This window comes from Macaca fascicularis, chromosome 8 (genome assembly GCF_037993035.2).
Source record: "Macaca fascicularis isolate 582-1 chromosome 8, T2T-MFA8v1.1".
NCBI classification, from domain to species: Eukaryota; Metazoa; Chordata; class Mammalia; order Primates; family Cercopithecidae; genus Macaca; species Macaca fascicularis.
Genome location: NC_088382.1, coordinates 113,953,296 through 113,975,304, shown reverse-complemented (window position 1 = coordinate 113,975,304; position 22,009 = coordinate 113,953,296). Strand labels below are relative to the sequence as shown.

The following is a 22,009-nucleotide window of genomic DNA, read 5'->3' as shown; positions in this document are numbered from 1 at the left end:
TAACATTTATTTATCTGAGACGGGAAGTATTCTAGAGGCTTTATATATGTCATCTCATTTAGTTCTCAAAAAGATGCTGGGAGACTCATATTTTTCAGCCCCAATCTGTACATAAGAAAACAGGCTCAGAGAGATAAGAGTTAAGTTGCTAAGTTTATGTCACTAATAATTAGCAGAATGAGGATTTGAATCCAGCCTTCTCCATTCTAAGATTCTATAATTCTTTCAATTACATCATGTGGTGGTTGTAGTCAAGGTGACCTTTCATTTTCTTAAAAAAGTGTTACACTATCCTCCAAATTGAAATCGTTTGATTAAAAAATAGTATTTGGTACCAAATCATATTTAAAAAGCAAGTAACTATAGGTTAAAATTGTATAATTCATGGTGTTGTCATGGGTTTTGTTTTTGTTTGGGTGCTTGTTTATACAAGTAAGTGAGTTGGACTGCAGATGATGAGAACAATACATTTCTTGACAAGAAATTTGCATTTGGCATTATTGAAGAAACTGAATGGCTCAGCAACAGGTAGAATCAAAGTCCTGTATGCATGTTCACACAGATAATTACATAGATACCATGTAATGTGTTTTTATTTAATCAGCAATCCCTGCTCTCCAAGGCTTGCCACAATTCTCTAAACCAGTGGTTAACGAACAGACCTAATCATCTGCATCACCCATGAAGTTCCTTAGGGTACACACTTCCAGGACCCTCCCTGCACCTACCTAAGTCAGTATTTCTGAGTTTAGGTTTGGGCGTCTGTAATTTTATTTTATTTGTTTAACCTCTGGAGATGGTTCTGATGATCAGCCAGCTTTGGTAACCATAACCCTACAGAATGAGTGAGCAGGCAAGGCCTGCGTCTTTGTCCCAGTCTTTCCTGGTCCTCCTCTATGCCCTCTAAACCTGTCCACCACCTGAGCCCCACGCTTTGGTCAGTGTGCATGCTCTTCTCTGTCTTTGTCGAATGAGGCCGAGTGCAGTGGTAGGGGCACTTCCTTCACCACAATGTACTTTCTCAGCATCCAGTAAAGTGGTGCAAACACCTTCTGCCTTAATTGCAGTGACTGTGGCTTGTTACGCTTTCATTTCTGTCATTGCCTTTTTTGTTTTCTATTTGCATTTGACAGAGTGCTCCAATGACAAATTCAATTCTGATTTCTTTTGCTCCCTGAGTACAAAAGTAAAGTTCATGGACACTCAGAATTGAGATAATAAAAGGTCATAAATTGTCCCCACTACCTAATTACTTACTTCCTTTTCTTTCCTGCTTTTAACAATGTCACCGTAATCATGATGGATTGAAACCAAAATGGGTTTTGAACTGGGAAAGCTTGGAAAAGCCTCAGCCACCTGTTAATTTGAATTTTTCCTCCCCACTGTGTGGGGGTTTTATTAGCCTAATATAATATAGACATTTAAATATAGACAGATAACTACGTTCAACCCACACTCATTTTTTCATCCAGTTCCTCTCTTCCATACTATAATCTCAACAATTGACTTCAGTAGTCTTTACTACTTTTTGGGAATCACTATTATTGAGTTTGGATGAGAACGCTAGTTCTTACTTTCTTAGGGTGAGATATGTGTACTTCTTTCTCTTAAGTGAATTAAGACAAAAATATGTAACATGTACATGAAGTCCTAACATGTGAGGACTTCAACATATCCCATATTACAATTATGATTGATTAGGTCCCAAAAGACAAAGTAGTAGATACAAAATCTCAGAAGAGGAAAGATAACATTTTTTATCCCAAGTAGAACAATAAAAGAGACCTGTTCTCATGAAGGTGTTTAGAATTACCGTGTCTTACTATCAAAGAGAAACTCAACTGACAACAGAGTTATTAAGCACATCAGAAAGACACTTGATAGCCCCTAACAAAATATGGAACCAGACTGAGATTTGTGAGACGAGAAATGGTGACTTAGGCGATAACGCAATATACTTTTATAGGCCATTACAATTAGAGGTGAAAAAAGGGTGCTCTATGAAATTGCCTTGGGCAGTACCTTTCTGCCTCTGTAAGATTAACAGCACATTTCACAGTGGATGTCTCAAGAAACTTAACATTCATTTAAATCAAAGTGAGTAAGCTGCAATTAAATAAGCATTTCCCATCCAAGTGAGATGGACCCTAATGAGTGAGTCTAAATCCTCTTTTCAAGATCAAAATTACCTTTTGTGACAGCACTGCTTTCCAGTCTGTCCTTCCAACAGGGAAGAGCACTTCAGACTGAGGGCAAACGTGCCTAACAGAAAAAGACAGTGTGTCCTGTGACTCGTTAAAAGTGATATGGGGGCTGGGCATGGTGGCTTACCCCTGTAATCCCAGCACTTTGGAAGGTCAAGGTAGGTGAATCACCTGAGATCAGGAGTTTAAGACCAACCTGGCCAACATGGTGAAACCCCGTCTCTACTAAATACAAATATACAAATATACATATATATATAGAAGCTGGGCTTGGTGGCAGGCGCCTGTAATCTCAGCTACTTGGGAGGCTAAGGCAGGAGAATTGCTTGGAGCTGAGAGGCAAAGATTGCAGTGAGCCGAGATAGCACCATTGCACTCCAGCCTGGGCGACAGAGTGAGACTCCATCTCCAAAAAAATAAAAAATAAAATAATAAAAATAAAAGTGATTTGGAGTGTAGTTAAAGACAAAAAGGGGCCCAAATGTATACTTTAACAAGAATTGTATGAAATTTTAATGCACATGGTACGTAGGCCACCCTGTCATAAATATCAGCCAGGGGATTTGCTAAAAGAGGAGAAAACAAAATAGAGGCGGGTAGAGGGCAGAAGTGCAGGTGGTGGTAAGAAGAAACTAGGAGCTGTTAGGAATGGGTTTCAGAAAGAGTTCTTTAATAAGAGGGCAGGGAGGAAAGAGACCATTGTGGGGGCAATAGACATGCAAGACATTAAGGACAGAAGAGTTTGAAGATAGTTTACTGGCTTTTTACATGTATGTTCCCCTTGGCATTTGCTTGTGAGGCTGTCGTAGAGATTTCAACTATTTTTGGTTTATTTTCTTTGAACATTATTCTATGCTGAAACTCATCACCAGGGACCCAGCTAGAGTCCTATTACATTGTGACATAGGCGAGATCATGTGGTTTGTTTGGAAGACAGATCACATAACCATTTACCTGGCAGCTCTTTGGCTTTGAGGCATAACCACATGCTGCAAGGTGGCTCTGTAAACTCAGACTCCTGAGAGGACTGCACCATATAGTTCTGTATTATCCAGCATGAATAGTGACTGCCATCATAGACCTGAGGAGAACCGCTGGTGCGATGTGGCTGAGGAGTACCCAGGGTCTCTCATGGATTGTCTGCACTTGCCATGTCCATTTGCTTCTTCCTAATCATTTTCAGGACTGGAAGCCAGAAATAAATCTGAAGAGACAGAAAAGTGGATAATTGGGCATTGGAGTTGGAGTCATTTAAAATGCCTCTGACTTAAATGTTTCATTGTAGGGTTAAAGATGTTGGGGAAAACAGCAAAAGACTGAAATAAGCTTATTTTTGTGGGTTATGTTGGTCTTCCATTGTCTATGGGCTATTTCCCAACTCTGTAAGTTGCAGATGGCTGATAGAAACAATGTGAGTGATTCTTGTCCATGACCTGCATATGAACTCCGCCCAGTAGAGTACAACTGACCCCTCCCATCCACCCTTAAAGAAAAAGACAGTTTTTGCATCTATTAAGCAAATTCGTTGGGTATTCCTGATGGCCTATATATATCTGTGTGTTCTTTGAATTATTCTTTGGTTGTAATTTTTCTTCCCATTCCCTCATTAATACGTATGTATTAAATTACATAAAATTTTTGATATATGTCCATTTTATAGATGCATGAGTCATTATGCTTTTATTTATATATTTGTATATATATTATTATATTTTTATCTATCCTCTCTCTATACACACATACACATACACTGGAAAATGAACAAATTCTTTGGCATTTACAAAGCTATAGTAGACATTTCCCTGTCTGTTTTTTCTTTACCTAGGAAAGCATATCTTATTGTGCTTTGCCCTTTAATAGTCAACACTAAGGACCTCTCCAGTCACCGCTTTACAATGACTGAACATACTTACTTGAAACGAATATATTAAGAATATCTTGTAGTATCCTTTGGATCAGCATTCAAATCACAGAAGTAAGAGCCCTAGCCATGTATGTTTGTTCATTTTCCCCCAGTGTCCTATCTACTGCTGGGATACAAGCCCTGATGTGAAGCTGAAGCATTAAGTGCTTCGAAGTCCCCTTTCCCATTTCCCTCTAAAACTCAACACTTCCTCAATTGGAGGTTACACCACCATCTTGGCCTTACCTTTGTAAGATAGAGACTCAGCCGTTTTTTGACTTCTCCCAGCGGCTGCTTTGATCTTTTTTTAAGCAGCTTTGCATGCAGGTATTGGATGCGCTTCCTCTCCATGCTGGGGTAGAAGGATGCTGACACCAGGATTTTAAGTTGCATAAGGATAGTGGACAACAGTCCCAGCATCACTAATATCACAAGAATGACACTGAGAGGAACCCAGGTCTCAGATAGAAGGAATTTTGGTTTCGGGATACAGTTGGGTTCAAACACAGATATATTAAAGGAAGAATCATGGAAAATATCTTGAGTTCCTTGTTTCTAAAATGAAAGAATAAAATAATCATGATGCATGCCACTTTTGTACTCAGTCCTTGTCTTTCTCAGTACTTCCCTGCAGCACACGGCACTATCTTCAAACATGCAGGGAGCTTTGGCCAAAGGAACTATCACATATTCCTTTGTGTGTTATGATTGGAGCAAAGGAGAAGAGATGTGTCTTATTTGTAACTATTGCAGTGTTTTCTGAAGTGGGTTTGTAGAAATACAGTAAAGATTCCCTTGAGAGAAGTGTATTAAATACATTTTTTCACTCTATCCCTTCTTTTGAAAATCACAATGCCCATTAGACTGTTGAAGGCTCTGAGAAGTAGGCAGAGGAATCTTTTAACTTTAGCCAGCAGTTTTCCTAACAAATTTGATCACGTAACTCATTTTCATGGAATATTTGTTTCTACATGTTAGGACATATGGGACAAAAGAAAGAGCGGGGAGTCAGCTAAACTCAGGGAGAAGATTGCTTTAGAACATAGCCCATTAGGACGCCATCATATCCTCCCAATACCCCTTAAGCAGAACACAAGGTCACAAAGATGTTGAGGCATTAAATTATGTTCTACATCTACCTTCCGGAGCTTAGGGGGGATTATTCTTATTTAGTGTACTATATTCCCTTCTAGGTTGATACACTGGCCCTCCAGCCCACGTTATTGAAGGAGACTCTAAAATCATGTTTGGGCAGGTCCTAAAAATAGGAAAATTTCTCATCCCTATTGGATGCTCATGAGAGGTACATTCCTTCCTTTTTGAAAGCAAGAGCATAAGCCAGTTGTCCTCAGCAGACTGACACAGAGGGCAGGAGATGACATTGAGCCACCCAGCCAAGCCACCCAGGAGAGAAGTGTGTGCTGATCCAGCTCTTTCTTTCTCTGACCTGGGAAAATCATTTAATCTCTCAGTGGATTTGTTTTCTAATTTGGCAAAACAGGAGTTAATGGACCAGATCCTGCCCATGAATAAACTACTCCCAGTGTAAATTAAACACCTTGGGGAAGGAACATTAGCTTTACAGACTGGGGTGCTTAGTAAGTTATTATCACTCTAGTGCCACAGAGCCCTGGGGCCAGGAAAAGGTAAATGACTTCTCAAAAAGATCCCAACCACACCCAGAGGACACTGGCCACCTTGGATCTATCCCAGTGCCTGTGAAGACTCTGGAAATCCCAAACCTGGGACCTCTACACAAATGTCAAGTCAACTCTATAATTTCCCCAGCACTGTGCCGAAGCAATGAAAAACATTTGTGTTGCCTCTCCCTTTCTCTTATTAAAAAAATAGTCTGCCTACAATTAAATAGAGAGATTTCAGTCCCCAGAGCAAAGACATGCACTCTTTTTAATACTGTTGAAGAAACAAACACATCGATTGAGTCAGTGATGAGAAATCCTGCAATAAGAAAGCAGCGGGTGTTCGGTCTGGGACAAAGTTATTTTGTCTAGAAATTTAACTGGGGATTTTGCAGTTGGGAATCAGGGCTTCAGAAAGTTTGTGTGGACACTTTTGTATGGGGTTGGTTGAGGGTAATGTGGAAGACAAATTAATTTTTTCAAAATGCCAAGCAATATACTAAATGGTACCCCAATGTTTTAATATATATGTTCCTCTCTTAAATAAACAATTTATTGGCACAGCACTAAGCAATGAATGGAGGGCAGGCTCTGGTGTCAGCCAGTCCTGAAAAGTTAATGCTGCCAAATGCAGTGAACATAGTAGGTGCTCAGTAAGTAGAAACTCTGGCTATTTTTATTTACACTGCCCACCCACAGAGCTAGCTCTACTTGGGTCATTTCCCATCTTCTTTATTTAAAACATATATTTAAAATCATTCGAAAGTGAGAAAGAAATTGGCAACACCTTGAGCCAGTGTTTCTCTTCCTGCGTGACTTTTCCTTGGCAAATGTGAGGCAATGGTAAAGACCAGGAGCCCCCAAGGGCACCCTGGAGTAAGGGTAGGGCATCGCCAGTCATGCAGAAGCTGGTTCTTGGCAGCACAGTCTCTCAGATACAGCAGGAGAGAGTTTGAGAAGCGCTCCCACAGCAGTCTCGTACTCACATCTGTTCCAGTGCCCACCACCCTGCTGTTTCACGTGTGTACACGGTGACCTCCCTCTCAGGACATAAGCCCCTCAAGGAGGCCCTCACAACCTAGACATCTTCGCACCCCCAGGAATCAGCAGTGCCCAAAGAAGAAGGTGTCAGGACATTGTCATTGGAAAGCTGGGTTTTTTTGGAAGGCAGAACTTGCTTTTTTCCCCCTCTATCTAACATGGTGAGAATTCACAACACAGGTATGGGTACTGGCTAAGAGATAAGTAAATGAGAGAGAAGAAAAACGTATGAGAGAGAGGGAGAATTGAGGGGGGAAGCCAAGAAAGGAGAACACAGGAGGGGAATGGGAGGGAAGGAGCGAGGCCCTTTTCCTGGCCACTCCTAAAGATCAAGCATGTCTGAAATTCTTGTTTGGCTTTCAGCTAAAACACTACTTCCATTATCCACTGCTCCAAATAGCTAGAGCAACAGCGTGCCTTGTAATTAACGGGATTCTTCAGGGGATGCAGAGAGCTCAGAATAATCAACTCTGAGAAGCAGCCCAGGCTTAGGAGGGCAGGAGCCATGGGACTAGATCTGCTGAGCCAGACGAAAGGGGAGGAAGAGTGTGGATGCAGCAGGGGGATTTGAGGCCCTGAGAGGGAAAGAGAGAAATGGCAAGCAGGGCTTCACGGGAGGGTTTGCAGGCAACATTGTGGCCGTTTTTCCTCTATGATTTCCCCAGCAGCTGGCACAGCCTAGGGCAGCTTGAGGAACAGTATGGCAAATCAGACCCATGGAAACAGGTACTGGATACCCCATAAATGTGTACAATGATTATGTGTCAATTAAAAATAACCATAACAATTACAAATAATAATTTTTTAAAAAAAGAAACAGCTGTTGGCGTTTTTGAGGCAGGAGATCAGCAGGACTTGCTTACTGAGCCTCTGCCATGACCCTGTGGATAGAAACAGAATATAACAAAGAAACCAGCCAAAATCATCTAGGACCAAGATGGTGATGAAAAAAACCTCTAGTTGTCCTCGCTGCTCATTATATGCTAATTATAATATATTTGCATAAGGCACTCCTACCAGCACCATGACAGCTTATAAATGATACCATGGCAATAACCCAGAAGTTGTCTTATATGGCTTGGGAACTCCCCACCGCTTTTCCAGAAAGCTCATGAATAACTCACTCCATAATTAGCATATGATTAAGACTAGGTATAAATACAACAGACTAACAATCCAGGAGTGCTAGTCTGGGCCACTCTGCCTATGGGGTAGTCCTTCTCTGCCTGTGGAGCAGCCATTTTGCTGTACTCTGTTCTAAAAAACTTGCTTTCTTTCACTGTCAGCTCACTTTTGAATTCTTTCCCAAGCAAAGCCAAGAACCCTCCTAGGCTAAGCCCCAGTTTTGGGGTTCACCTGCATTATTTTTGCCAGCCTGGGCTAGTGTACTTAAGCCCAGCATGCATCACACACATGCACATACACACCTGCACACGTGCATATACATCCCATGTCATTCAGCCTGGCAATTTCTGGGTTTAAAAAACAATAAGCTAAGTGTCTCACAATATCCAGATCCTCTGAAATGTCAACATAAGCACAAATATCCACAGAGAAAATGGAAAAGAAATGATAAACGATGGGATGCCCCATCCCCACCATCTTCTCTGTTTGTCCATGGTTGCCAAGAGGAGGGAGAGGGAGAATAGAGAAGAGAAAGCCAGATCCCTCAAGATGCAGGAGGGACCAGCTCAGAGACAGATGCTGTCCTGGCTAATGAAGATTTTTCACAGATCCATCTGATGGCAATTAGGAGTTAACTTTCTGGCTTTGTTCTTGGAGTGAAGGGTTTAGAACAGGGGTTCTCAATCTTGGCTGCACGTTAGAATTACTCTGGGAGGTTTTAAAAATCTCTCACCCCAGTTCAATTAAAACAGAATCTCTGGGGATTCTGGAGAGAGATATTGAGTTGGTTAGTTCAGCTCCACAGTGATGCAACTCTGTATCCAAGGTTGAGGACCTCTGGTTTAGAGGGTCCTTGCTTTCTAATACCTAGGCTAGAGTTTCTCAAAATGTGGTCTATGGACCACCTACCTTGAAATCACAGCCATGCTCATTTAAAATGCTCTCCCAGTTAAAACAAAATCTGTGTAAGTCGAGGCCTGAAACTCTATATCCAACTCAGGAAATTCTTAACACACATTTAAGGCTGAGAACTAGTAATCCAGTCTTTCTCAAAACACCTAAGTATAGCTGTGTAGCATTTTTAAAAGTGGGTGCTACCAGCTACCAGCACCAGCCATTTTACTGGGCAACTTAGGAGCCCTTTTCAACAATCATCCTTTTAAACATTGTGCCGATGCCTTGGGAACCCTCTTGTGTTTGATAAGGGCTCAGGATGTACAGCAAAGTTCTCGCTCAGAGAAGGTGCTCAATGTCTACTTGCCCAAGCTTGAGGATGAGAAGAAGGCAGGTCCTAAATCCCTGTCTCTTAGGTTCACGCCAGATAGTCCTGCTTGGGAATCCACTTCATGTTCAACCTCAGAGACAATTATTTCCACATTTGAGTGTTTGTTGACTGTAGGAGGCTGGAGGATGCCCTACAGATACAAGGTGTTAGTGCCTGGAACCTGTTAATGTTACTTTATTTGGAAAAAGGATCTTTGCAAATGTTATTAAGTCAAAGATCTTGAGATAGAGAAATTACCCTGGATTATACTGGAAAGTCCTAATACAATCATATACATTCTTTAAGACAGAGGCAGAGAGAGATTTTCCACATGCGAAGAAGAAAGTGATGCGATGACAGAGCAGAGATGGGAGTGATGTGGTCACAGGCAAAGGGATGCCATCGGCCACTAGAATCTGGAAGACGCAAACAGCAGCAACAGCACCTGGGTTTTAGCCCAGCGACACTCACTTCGGACTTCTCCCCGCAGATCTATCCGAGAATAAACTTCTGTTATTTTGAGCCATTCAATTATTGGCCATTTGTCACAGCAGCCACAGGGAACTAATGCAGAATCACACCCTAACATCGGGACTTCACTTCAATTTAACCTGCATTTTTGGGTTCCTTCTATGTGCCAAGCACTATGCCAGGCACCAAGGATGCAAAGGCAAATAAGCCACTTCCCTGCCTTGGGAGGTTCATGATCTTTTGCAAGACAGACCAGCAAATAGTCAGGATACACCATGAGAAGTACCTGTGGGTCCCTACCTCTCCATGCAGCTTCAAGCGAACCTCAAACCCTGGCAAGCTTTGAAACTGTTTGCTCACTGAGAAAATGAGCCGATACAGCAGATAATCTACAGCTGCAAACAGCATCCAGATGCCAAGATGGGTAAGTATGGGGAGGAAAAACAGCCCCAGGTTTTTCCTTTCTTTAGGAATCGGCCAGAAAGTCGGGATGATGACATACTTCCTCCTTTCCTCCTTATTCAGCGGGAGCACACAGGGCCTCTGTTGAAGTCGCTCCCTTTCATCAAACTGAACAAATTGTCTGGTGATATAGATGTTTTCATACTTCCAACCACAAGGGCCCAAATATCGCTTCATGAAGAGGCCAGTGCCAAGTAGGACGAGCGAAAGCCCTGCAAAGGCAAGTAGCTTCTGACCCAGGGAGGACAACACCTCTGTTGTGGTTGCCATCTGATACAAGATGCTCAGGACTTCCCCTTTGCTGTCATTTAGCTGTGCCTCCAGGATGTGGCTGGGACCGAAAAGAGAGACTGCCAGGGTCTGGTTCCAAGAAACAAGGTCATCAAATACACTTAGTGGAGTGGCAAGGCCATAAATCCACTGAATTGCCTCAATATATTTTTTCAAAAGTGGAAAATGTATGGAAAAGCTCTTTGCCCTTAGGTTGCAAGTCATACCATCTAGGAGACCTTTAAAGTTGTGAAAAATATTTTCTACGTGTCCCAAGATGACGATCCCTGTGCCAGCTGCAATCAAAGCGTTCCTGCCTTCACGCAGGCCACAAGAGAGAAAGACGAGAAGAATAAAACATCGTGCATGCTTGGAGCAACACAGCAGAACACATGTGATAATCCAGGAGCCAGCAGCCGCCATGATTGATGATAGAAACCAGCAGAAGGCCACAGACAGGAGGCCCACTGAAATAAGAGCAACCAAACAGCAAACTCCCAAATGCTGGATAAAGTCCATCCATCCAGGGCTTCTTGGAGACAAGTAAGTCTCCCAAAGACTTAGGAAGATATCAGTGCCTAAGGTCCAGGTACCCATGCTCCCTGCGTCCTGAAAATGAAAAAGAAACCAAGGTCAGAAACTGCTTTTGAATGTCCTCTGACCTTCATAAAGGCCATGGGGGTAGACTGACTGCAGAAAAAGTGGCCATAATTATTTACTCTTCCTGTGTCTTCTCCCTTGAAATATGACTTCACAGCTTCTTCCACCTTCCACCACCAAGAGATGAGGTCTATTCCTCCATCCCTTGCATCTGGGCTGGCCTTGTGACTTCTTTGCCCAATCGAATGCAGCAGAAATGCCAGTGACGATCCTGGGCCTTGGACTCACTCCACGTGCTCTCGTGGAACTCTGCTCCTGCTAAGTCCAGATGCATTTCCCAGCTATCGCTGCTGTAACAGATAACCACTGAGTGTTTTAAAGAAGCACATATTTATTCTCTCACAGTTCTGGAGGCCAGAGTCTAAAATGGGCCTGCAATACTGTGGTCCTTCTGGAGGCACTGGGGGAGAACTTGATTCCTTGCCTCTTTCAACTTTAGAGGCAACCTACATTTCCTGGCTCATGGACTCTTTTTCCGCCATCTCAAAGCCAGCAACGTTGCATCTTCCCTCTGCTTTTATCCTTACATATTCTCTCTAGACTCCGATCCTCCCTCCTCCCTCTTCTAAGAGCCCTTGTGAATACGCTGAGCCCACCCAGATCATCCAGGATAATCTCCCCATCTCAAGAGACTTAATCACATTTGCAGGGTCTCTTTTACCATGCGACATAATATATTCATGGGTTCTGAGCAGTAGGACATGGACAGCTCTGAGGGGTCCATTATTGAGCCTGTTATACCAGGCTGGAATGCTGGATGACGAAAGGCACCTGACCAGGCAATTCCATCAGCTCAGCCAATAGCCATCCAACGGCCAGATGTGAGAGAGGCCATCCGAGACCAGCTGGTTCTCAGCTGACCCACCGGCTGACCACAGACACGTGAGCCATCATAAATGCTGATTTATTTCAAGCCACTGAATTCTCTACTGGTCTGCTAGAGAGTCGTTGTTTATTGATAAGGGTAACAGTCCTATATCATAAGTCTTAATAGTTGAACCCTAGGCTGATAGGCTGAAATGTCAATAAACTGCATTATGAAAGCTTACTCTTTAATAGTCATCTGTTTCCTTGTGCTCAGTTTTACAGACCAGAAAGCACACCAAGGGCATCCAAACTTAAATGCAGCTTTGGACTGAGGCCATTGTGTCTCCGCTCTGTAACCATGGCTTCTTCCCTCTTATGCCCCTGCTCTCTGAGAAGAGTTTCCTCCTGAGACTCTGACAAAGAAAAGAAGAATATTTATTTTGTGTCACTGAGATAATCATCTTTTCTTTTCTCCTAGATCTGGAATAATTAGAATGAAGGCACTGTGGAGCTGCTAACACACCATCAGCCACACAGATTTAGGTCTGTGATGCTCTCAGAGAGACTTGGATTCATTTGGAGTGATATATATATATATAATAAAATCGATATTCTCTCCTGATTGACATGAAAATATCTAGTAAGTGTTATATCACATGTATGGGATTTTAATGTGGACATTGATCAATTTTTAAACAATCTCAAATAAATCCCGTCTCATTAAATAGGATGGGTCTGAATTTACGGAGTAGCTGAATACAGTGAGAGCCAGTGAATTACATTTGTCGTGTGAGATGAACCCAGGCATTGGCTAGAGGTTGTGCACTGAGCAAACAGAGGTGAGGAAATTATTCTTTCTGTGTTCAGGCCGAATGAGGTTAACGAAGGGCAAAAATAAAATGGGGGGAATAGGCAGGTTACGAGTAAATGTGTAAATTTCTCCACCAAGAGTAGAGAGTGCTTGCAGTTCCTGCCGTATAATCCGAATGAAAATGCTCAGAGCAGAAAAGAGATATGAGGTGAGCTTGAGTGTTGAAGAGGGGTCACTGCCATGTGGAACTGGCCTTAGCAGAGTCCAGATCCCACATATGAGGATGTTCTGACAGCATCAGCAGGAAAGGGAATTAGAATGGTAGTGAAAATGGGGGCCAGCAAAAGGCCATAGTTCCTTTTTCCTGCAAGCTTGCTTCCTTTTGGAATCAGAGGTTGGACTGAAGGGTGAAGATAGAGATGGGCCTTACCATAGGCCCCTGTGCTGCTGAACCTTCCCTGGCATTGTGGACTGAGTCAGACAGGCTCCATGGCACAGGCAAGAGGACTCTGCAGGTGGATGGGCAGAGGGCAGGACACCCAGCACCAGAGGAAGTCAGGAGCTGCGGCTTCTCCTCCCAGGCATGACTCGTTGCTCTCCCATTGCTTTGGGTTTGACCCCAAACCATTATTTGATTGATACCCTAGAAGATGTTAATTATCTATTACATTGTAGGCACTTTTTATAAAGCATCTTTCTATCCCTGCCCCAAGCCTGCAGATGCTATTTGCGTCTGATACAGTGGAAACTGAGGCTTGGAGTGCTTACTGGAATTTGTCAGCAATCACACAGTGGAGACGGCACAGCAGGATTCAGGCCAGACTTCCAGGCCCTGTTGTCTGTACCATGCCCCAATTCCGTGGTTCTGCGTCATGTGACAGGACCCTCAGCTCACTGTTTTTCCCTGCTGGAGGCATCACACCTTCTGCCAGTGGCTGTTAAGAGCTGACCTGGATATCACAAGCCCATTTCCATTATCTGCTCACTTTTTGTTCCCTGCATCAAAATAGTTGACTCTGTAAGGATATGTCTCAAACTAGCAGATTCTTCTTTAAAGGAAATCAGAAATCCCAGCTGCTTAACTTTTTTCTAATTTCCTTTATGAGGCACCATTTTGCTTCCTTCCTAAAAAATTAATAATGTGTATTCTGGATTCATTTTTCCTTTCTCTTGCCTTCATCCTTGTACAGTGTGTTCCTAATACAGACATTTTTCTGAAAGTATGAAAAAGATTTATGGACACATTAACATTTTAACATTCTGCAATAAAATCTAATATCAATTAAATAAGACATACGACTGCAATTTTGTCCTGTAAGAAGAACATGTTTTCTTAACAGGCAACAGCTCTAATGTTATCCGTCTTAGTTTTGTGTTGAAAACAGCACGTCACCAGACACCAAAACTTTCTGCGGTGAGAGGACTGAAGGTATCTTCTCTTATTTTACAGTTCAAGCCCCAGAGCAGAATTTAGGCCCACGAGCCCAGAGGCTGATGTTCCAGTCTGCCGTTTTGGCATCGTTGACTGAGGCATTGATTTCCTCTCTGTTCCTCATTTTCCCTAACTGAATATATGACCTACCTGCTCCTTTCGGTTTAATGAGGGGAACCTTAGCAAGAACCTTAAGACTCTCTGGATAAAAGGTCCCCAGTAAATGCAACTCATTTCTTGTTTCTTTGCTGCCACAGAAAATGAAGACTGTCCATTCTCTGCTCTTTAGGCAAAGATTGAATGCCCAAGCTGACGGGAGGCTTAGACATAGGCACTGGAGGCTGAGCGTGGCGGCTCATGCCTATAACCCCAGCACTTTGGGACACTGAGGTGGGAGGATTGCTTGATTGAGCCCAGGAGTTTGAGACCAGCCTGGGCAACAGAGAGAGACCCCATCTCTCTTTTTCAAAAACAACAACAAAAAAAGAGATAGGAGCTGGATTGTACCAACCTCCAAGGTGTACCACCCTCCAGGCACGGTGACGCCACCCATGCCTCCTTTAGACATCTGCTGATTTCTTTTTTGCTCCTGTGGAGGTGCGGCCATTCTGCTGATCTTCCTTCAGATCTTTCAATTCTCTCCTCTTAGGCAAATTGGTGAATTGGAATTTTGATAAGCTAAGCAGGTGGTTTCTTTCTCAAAGACTTTGTCAAGCAGATACCCAGATTCGTAAATTTTCTTTTTTGAGCTGGAGGGAGTCATAGCTCAGAGCTTCTTAGACTTGAGTATGTGATCACTGGAGGGAATCTTGTGAAAATGCAGATCCTGATTGAGAAGGTTTAGGGTGGCCCCTGAGAGTTGGCATTCCTAACAAGTTCCCAGGTGCTGCTGAAGCTGCTCTCATGAAGACCAGGCTTCAGGTAACAAGCTCTGGAATTCAGCGCTGTCTGATAGAACTGTCTGCGATGCTGGGCGTGCTCTATATATGCGCTGTCCAGCATAGGAGGCACTGGCCACATGTGACTATTGAGCACTTGACAGTGCTCATGCCACTGAGGAATTGAATTTGATATTTTATTTGATTTTAATTAATAAATTTAATTAATTTTAGTGTTATTTTATTTAATTATGATATTTTTAAATTTTAATAAATCATTTACATTTAAATTAAGATTAATTAAAATTTAAATTACTTAAAGTTAAATAAATAACTGGAGCCTTTGTATTGGATAGCACAAGTCCAGATGGTTTTGACTGACACCTCCCTGGCTGATAGTCACAGTCGAGGAAAATAAAATCCGAAAAGGCTAAGGGACTCTAAGCTAGGAGTGAGACCCCCAGTTTTCCACCACTTGGTGACACATTTCCCATCACATTCATATCTCATCTCTGACTTTTCATGAGTCCTGTTTTAAAATTCCACTACAGTTCCTGAGTAATGGAATTAAAACTTCCCATGTACCTGTTGTCATCTGCCAGTGCTGCCATAGCAGAACCCCACAGGCCGGAAGGCTTCAACAGCAGAAATTGATTTCTCACAGTGGTGGAGGCTGGAAGTTCCAGATCAAGGTCTGGCAGGGTTGGGTTCTGGTGAGGACCCCTCCCCGGCTTACAGACAACTGCCTCCTCTCTGCGTCCTCACATGGCAGGGAGAGAAGGCGGGTGAGCTCTCTGGCATCTCCTCACACTGTGTTACCTTTAATTAAGTACAAAGACCTTTCCTACATGGCACCCAGAAATCCTTTTACCCACTGCTCTGTTTGGCTGCCAGTCTCTTGTCTCTCTCTTCCACAATGGTGAGGCAGTTACATTTTCCTCTTCTTATAGGGACACTAATCCTATCAGATGAGGTCTCCACACTTAGGACCTCATTTAACCTTAGTTACTTCCTTAGAGACCCGATTTCCAAATACAACCACACTGGTGGTTCAAACAAATTGGCATAAGACACAAACATTCTGTCCATAACAGTACCCAGTTGGCCTTCAGTCACCACAGAATACATAATTAGAGAAGTGGACAAACTATAGCTTGTGTCAATGTCTGAGACTTAGTGAAATACTCCTAATAATAGACGGTAGTCATTAAGGTGTTACTTTATGCCTGGCCGCAGCATCTGATATACATGCTTTCTAACCCTGTACTATTGTAGCTATATCTTTTTAGATAGGAAACTGGGGCTCAGAGAGGTTAAATAACTTGGTCAAGCTCACACAGCTAATAAGTGCAAGAGCCAGGATTTTAACCCATGTTTAAATGACCCTCAGGGGTCAGAATGGACAACTGCTCAGCCCCTCTTTGACATGATCTTCATAGAGCAGCTTCTGAATTTGGTCGAAATATATTCCCAGGATTCCAATCACGCACGCATCCTGAAATGCAGATTCACCATGCCAGGATGAGCTGTCCTGCATTGTCAACCACATCCAGGGTCCTCCCCTCCTCTGCCAGCACAGCTTTATTGAGCCTTCTAAAGCTGACTACAGCTCTCCTTTCCCCAGATGAACACTTACTCTGCAGCATCGTGCAGCTCATGAGCCCCTATGTTTTACTCAGAGACTGTTACAGCCAGCGTTAGGCTCACCTTGCTCACCCCTTAACGTCGGGCACCCTGGACGCAGGCCCATCCTGGTCTGAGGTCCAGATCAAGGGCTGTCTCTCCCAACTTAGCTGTTTCGCCCAGGGACGGGGAAGAAAAGTGCATTCAGTGTTGGTCTCACCTTCCCTGTTAAGCTGGGGTCAGGAATGGGGGCTCATCCTGTCCCATGCAGGCATCACTCAGATTTTCAAATGCCTACAGGGGTCAGACAAGCACTGGAAACAGTGAAGGAAGTAAGGAGATTCAGATACTCCCTGGGAGTGTGGGGTGTGGGACAGTGGGCTATGGGTCTCTAGCGGGCTGGAGAGCCCACGCCCCCATTTAACTTGCAAGAACAGCAGCCTCTAACCCAGCAGATTTTCTTCAAAGCTCTCTATAGAGGCAGTCACCAGATTTTCTGACTTTTTTTTTCCAAGTCAGAAATCTAGATTTCTTTGGGTGACATCTTCTGGTTCTTAAAAAACTGTTGGCTCAAATTATTTTTAAACACTCTGACGGCTGATTTTGGCCACGGATTGTGAGAGTGCAGCCTTGATCAACAGATGACACTCACATGGCTCTCTTCTCTCCTCTCTGGCCCACTTCTTACCTTAGCTCTCCTCTTCTCCATTCCTCTGAATTACCTTTTCCCCTTTTATCCCTGGAGACATTTATAAACCATGCTTAAACCAAGTTCCAGTCTCACACATAAAGGTTTTCCTCTATACCTTGGAAATGTTTATTTTTGCCCAAAGATTTCTAACTGTTTTATTCCCCTCTCTTGTGCTCACAGAGTCCCTCCCTCTGCCTCTCCATCTTTTTTTTCTGGCAGCTTCTAAAAGTTTACCTGGTCCCTTTAACCTGTAATTTCTCTTTACTTTGCCTCCATTGTCAATAATGTCTATTCCTGACTCAACATGCTTGTGTCCCCAGGATACAATACCTGCTTCTGGCTTTTACCAACAGCACTATCCCTAGAGTAATGGCCACTTTCTTGCTTTTATCTCAGAAATGCAGTTTCTACCATACCTCAGGCAGGGAAGCCTTAGCTGGAGTCCACAGCAGAGTGCCACCAAGGACCCTATCTCTCTTTCATGGGGTTAAAATGCTTTTTGTGTGGCCAGGTGGAAGGGAACAGGAAAATAGCAGAACAGGGTTAGGGATGAAGAACCCTGATTTGAACCGAGATCCCTGCAGAACCATGCTGTCTGGGCATCTGGCTTGAGCCCACATTTACCTGCTTTCATGCAGGGCCAAGCTGTTGCCATGGGAAGCAGAAACAGCCAGACTTCCACATCAACCCTGCCCACGCTAGCTAGCAGACACCTCTGCAGGTGCATACACCTCGATTGTTTTCCCTGCAGGGAATCTGTGCCAGTGGGAACATCGAGAGCCCCAGTATGAAGGGCACAGGGCTCACAGCCCCCACCCACAGAGCTCTGTTTGGCCACCTTTTTGATGAGTCAAGGAGACCGGCATTCCCGAGCACTGTCTTTTGAGCACAGATCAACTTTCAAGGTGCAGATGAATGTGTCCTTGCTTCAGATACAAGGTCCAGTCAGCAGCCACAAAAAAATGGAGCCATGAAATAATGAGAACCTCCACATGAAAGGCCCACCCTAGGAGCTTTCTAGACTGGGGATTATTGAAGCTGCACATCACCAATGTGGCTCCAGAGCTGGCAAGCAGAAACCCACAAGCTTACTGCTAGTGAAAGTGTGAGAGGAAGAAGTGTGACCTTCTCTGGAGGAAAGGCCAGGAGACAATGACCTTGGGAGCATCTTATTGCTCCCCTCTCTCCCCATTTCCAAAGCTCCTGCCTCATCTGATGTCCCGCGATTCCCATTAAGTGATACCAGTTCATTCTGACTCTGCCTGTGCAGAAGCCAGTGGCTTATGCTCAACAAGCCCAGATACAGTCTGCAGACACCCCAGGGGACAATAAACCCAAACGGACAAGCACTCTGTTCTTTCTGTACTCCTCAACCAGCCCTGCCAGTCCCCTGCGGGAAACCAGTCTGAGCCCATCAGTCTCCCTCATTGGCTTGATGTGAATCTCATTTTAAAAGGAATTCGAACAAAGGGCAGAGCAGCATAGGAAAAGAGCACCGAACAGGGAGGCCTGTGGCCCAGGCTGCCTCTACCCAAGCCAGGTTGTGTGGCCTCGGATAGGTCACATCACCTCCTGGACCTCAATTCCCATGGGCTAGCTGAGTTCTCAGGTCCCCGCTAGCCCCGTGCTCTCTGAAATAAAAGGTGCAGTGAGCAGCGGAGCTGGTTCTTGGAGCTGGCGTTCAAAAGTCACTTCTGAGACAGAACATCAAAGCCCAGCACCTGGGAGTGGAACAAAAGAAGAATGGAGGGTTTCTTTTCCTTTTCGTTTTTTTTTTCCCTTTCTTTTTTTTGTAAGCTCTTGCAAACTTACAATGTGGTTCAGAATGTACTGTTCTCTCAGACTGCCAAAATAGCTTGAGCAGGAGCTGCGGCCTTCATTTGAGGTAGAGAGAACTCCTCATGACTTTGTTTTCATTGTTCTTGCCTTGGGAAAGCCAGCAAATGCCTTCCTCTGTGAAAACAGCCTTCACACAAGAAAGAAAAGATTAATGAACGCTGCTAGGTAAACAGAATAGCATTTACGGAACAATTCAGCCCATTGCTGTGTGTGCCAGGCACCCAGAGCTGCGTCGTCAGGGAGGCAGGACTGAGCCAGGCTAGGGCTCCCCATAACCGCCAGGAGGCTTAGCTGAGGGGATTCATAAAGCGGGGGGTGGCTCCAGTACACCCAGGCTATGCCCGTAAGAAGATATTCATGCTGCAGTTTTCCCTGAGCAGAGGATATTCAGATACCAACGTGAAAAGACTTTCTGATACATCCATACATAGGGAGACCATTGGGGTAGAGGGGGCCTTAAAGTATGCTCTGGTTATAATTGTTTATTTCAATTTACTAGCACTTTTTTAAAAGCAATTTTAGAAATAAGATTATTCTGAAAGTTTACTTACAGGTTTCTCTCAAGTTCTTCTTCTAATGCAGAAATGCACTTCCCAAGGGCTGTAGGTCTTGATATATAGCAGGAAAAAGGGAACCAGAAGTGGTGAGAGGGTCACATCACCATGAATCAACCTCTTTATTTCCCCCATAAAGTGACTAAGTCATTTAATATCAACAAAGAGTAACACTGATACAAAGGAATAGCATATTTCTTTCTAGCACTTTCCTCAGATAGATGCTCTAGAAATTAATTATAGAAAATAATGAAATCAGATATTTTCAAACACAAGAGAGTGAGTTGTGAAAGCTTGGATGGCTTCTCTCCCTCTTTCCTCTTTTCCTCTCACTCCCATACACCCCACGTCCACTCGAGCCATTGGGAAATGACAAACATCCGCCATACCCACCTCCCATCCACACTTGAAGAGGCAGATGGCACGTAGGAGCCGCCTCTGCACTCATGACCCCAGACAGGTCACATAATTGGTTTCATGCCTCCTACTCATACATGTGACTTTCCATCTTAGAAATTTAGTTTCCAAGTCAAAAGGACCAGCTTGTGTACTTTCAGAGAGTTAGGAAAGTCTCAAAACCTTTCTACAAAATTACTCTTTACTTTTTGATGGAGATCCCTATTATACCTGCAAGAACTTTTATCTTAAAAAAAAAAAAGAAGGATCAGAATAGACCCGTGGGCTCAGGCTGGGCACACAGACTGCATGACCCTCATGAGTCCTTTGTGTAAGAGGCTGACTAGTCCTGCAGATGAAGAGAGCTGTTGAAGTGAGATGTTTTCATTTGAACAAGAAGGATGGGACTGCAATGTGGGTGTCTGATCGAGTCATCCAGAAGCAGCCATGGTGGCCCCAAGGAAGGGAAGGGTCAGGGAGTGGGCAGGATCTTGAGGAAACGGCCCCAGACTTTGGTGAGTGGGAAGTCACTGGTGTTTCTGGAAGAGCCATTTAGGCAGGGGCTTGGGGGTGGCCACCACTCTTCAGTGGGCTGGAGTGTGAACTGGAGTGGGAGGAGGGGAGCAGCAAGCCAACAGGCTTGACTGGACAGGATTCCTTTGTAGTAGTGATGGGGATGGAAATGGAGAGGGAGAAGGCAGCAGTAGAGATGTAGTGGTTTGAGTTTGGGGAAGACTAGATGAAATTTAGCATATCAGCCTCACAAAGAAGAACAAAGATAAGAGAGAGAAGATGTTGGTACTCTCTGAGGAGGGAGCGAGGAAAGCTGAGGGCAGTTGCAACCCTTTTGGGGAAGGAGGAGATGGAGACTTCTGAGAAAGAGGAGTGCAGACAGAGGTTGCTGGATCATGGAGAGCAAACCTGGGGGCAGCTGCTAGAAGAAAGAACTTGGAAGAGGAAATGGAGGGGCTCCCAGCCCCCACAACCAAAAGTGAAGTCACTGACCTGGTTTTGAGAGTCCGCAGTAATTCCCAAGCTTGGGAGTGAAAGGAAAAGGCTGATGTGACAATACCTGTACAAATGTATAAGCTACTAGAATTAGTCATTCCATTTCTAAGAATTTATCTTATATTTGCATGGTATGTGTGTGCAGTGTGTATGTGTATGTGTACGTGTGTGTACAAATCTACCATATACCTCTCTATGCCAGCTGGATAGCTAGATACACAGATCAGCATTGATTGTAGTAGAGAATATGTAGAACAACCTACATGTCCATCAATTGGGAATTGGTTACATAAGTGTTCATAGTCTCCAATAAAATGACTTATTCCCACAATGTATCCTTCTTCCAACTGAAATGGTCTTCCCTTCCTCTCCTTCCTTTGGGAAGCCTTCACAGCATATCTCATATCTTCCTGATGACTCCTTTAGTAGATGCTAAGGTATTCCCCACCATATCGATTTTCATTCTCTTTTACCACCCTGCAGTGCTAGATCCCAATTAATACCCTCTCTGTATGCATGCCCTTTGCCTTGTAACTTTGTAGTTCCCACCCAATTTGAATCTGGGCTTAACCATGTGGCCTGGTTTGGCCAGGAGGTAGGTAGCAAACTTGATATACGAAAGAAAGAAAGAAAAAAAGAAAGAGAGAGAGAGAGAGAGAAAGAGAGAAAGAGAGAAAGAGAGAAAGAAAGAAAGAAAGAAAGAAAGAAAGAAAGAAAGAAAGAAAGAAAGAAAGAAAGAAAGAAAAGAGGAAAGAAAGGAAGGAAGGAAGGAAAAGAGAGAGAGAGAAAGGGAGAAAGAGGAAAAGAAAGAAAGGGAGAGGTCAATTGGGTTTAAAACTCAGAGACCCCTACAGATGGGTGCAACTTAAGGTGGAGGGGCTGTAATATAGGCAGATGAGATTCAGCTGGTGCTGCAAGATTTCTTTCCTG

General features: G+C 43.7%; 1 protein-coding gene across 3 annotated transcripts; it reads right to left on the bottom strand.

Annotated features, from left to right (window-relative positions):
• Positions 1-569: 569 nt before the first annotated feature.
• Positions 570-19,709, bottom strand: DCSTAMP (dendrocyte expressed seven transmembrane protein). Of its 3 annotated transcripts, XM_073999275.1 has the most exons (6): positions 19,673-19,709; positions 19,095-19,248; positions 13,089-13,301; positions 12,090-12,260; positions 11,100-11,330; positions 9,358-10,989 (listed from the first exon to the last, which is right to left on the bottom strand). In XM_073999275.1, the coding sequence occupies exon 6, from the start codon at positions 10,975-10,977 to the stop codon at positions 9,808-9,810; it is 1,170 nt and encodes a 389-aa protein (XP_073855376.1). In that variant the 5' UTR covers positions 10,978-10,989; positions 11,100-11,330; positions 12,090-12,260; positions 13,089-13,301; positions 19,095-19,248; positions 19,673-19,709; the 3' UTR covers positions 9,358-9,807. The 3 variants fall into 3 exon arrangements, with proteins under 3 accessions (XP_073855374.1, XP_073855375.1, XP_073855376.1); XM_073999273.1 differs by lacking the exons at positions 11,100-11,330; positions 12,090-12,260; positions 13,089-13,301 and adding exons at positions 570-3,408; positions 4,354-4,662 and having other exon boundaries at positions 9,949-10,989; XM_073999274.1 differs by lacking the exons at positions 12,090-12,260; positions 13,089-13,301; positions 19,095-19,248; positions 19,673-19,709 and adding exons at positions 570-3,408; positions 4,354-4,662 and having other exon boundaries at positions 9,949-10,989.
• Positions 19,710-22,009: the final 2,300 nt, after the last annotated feature.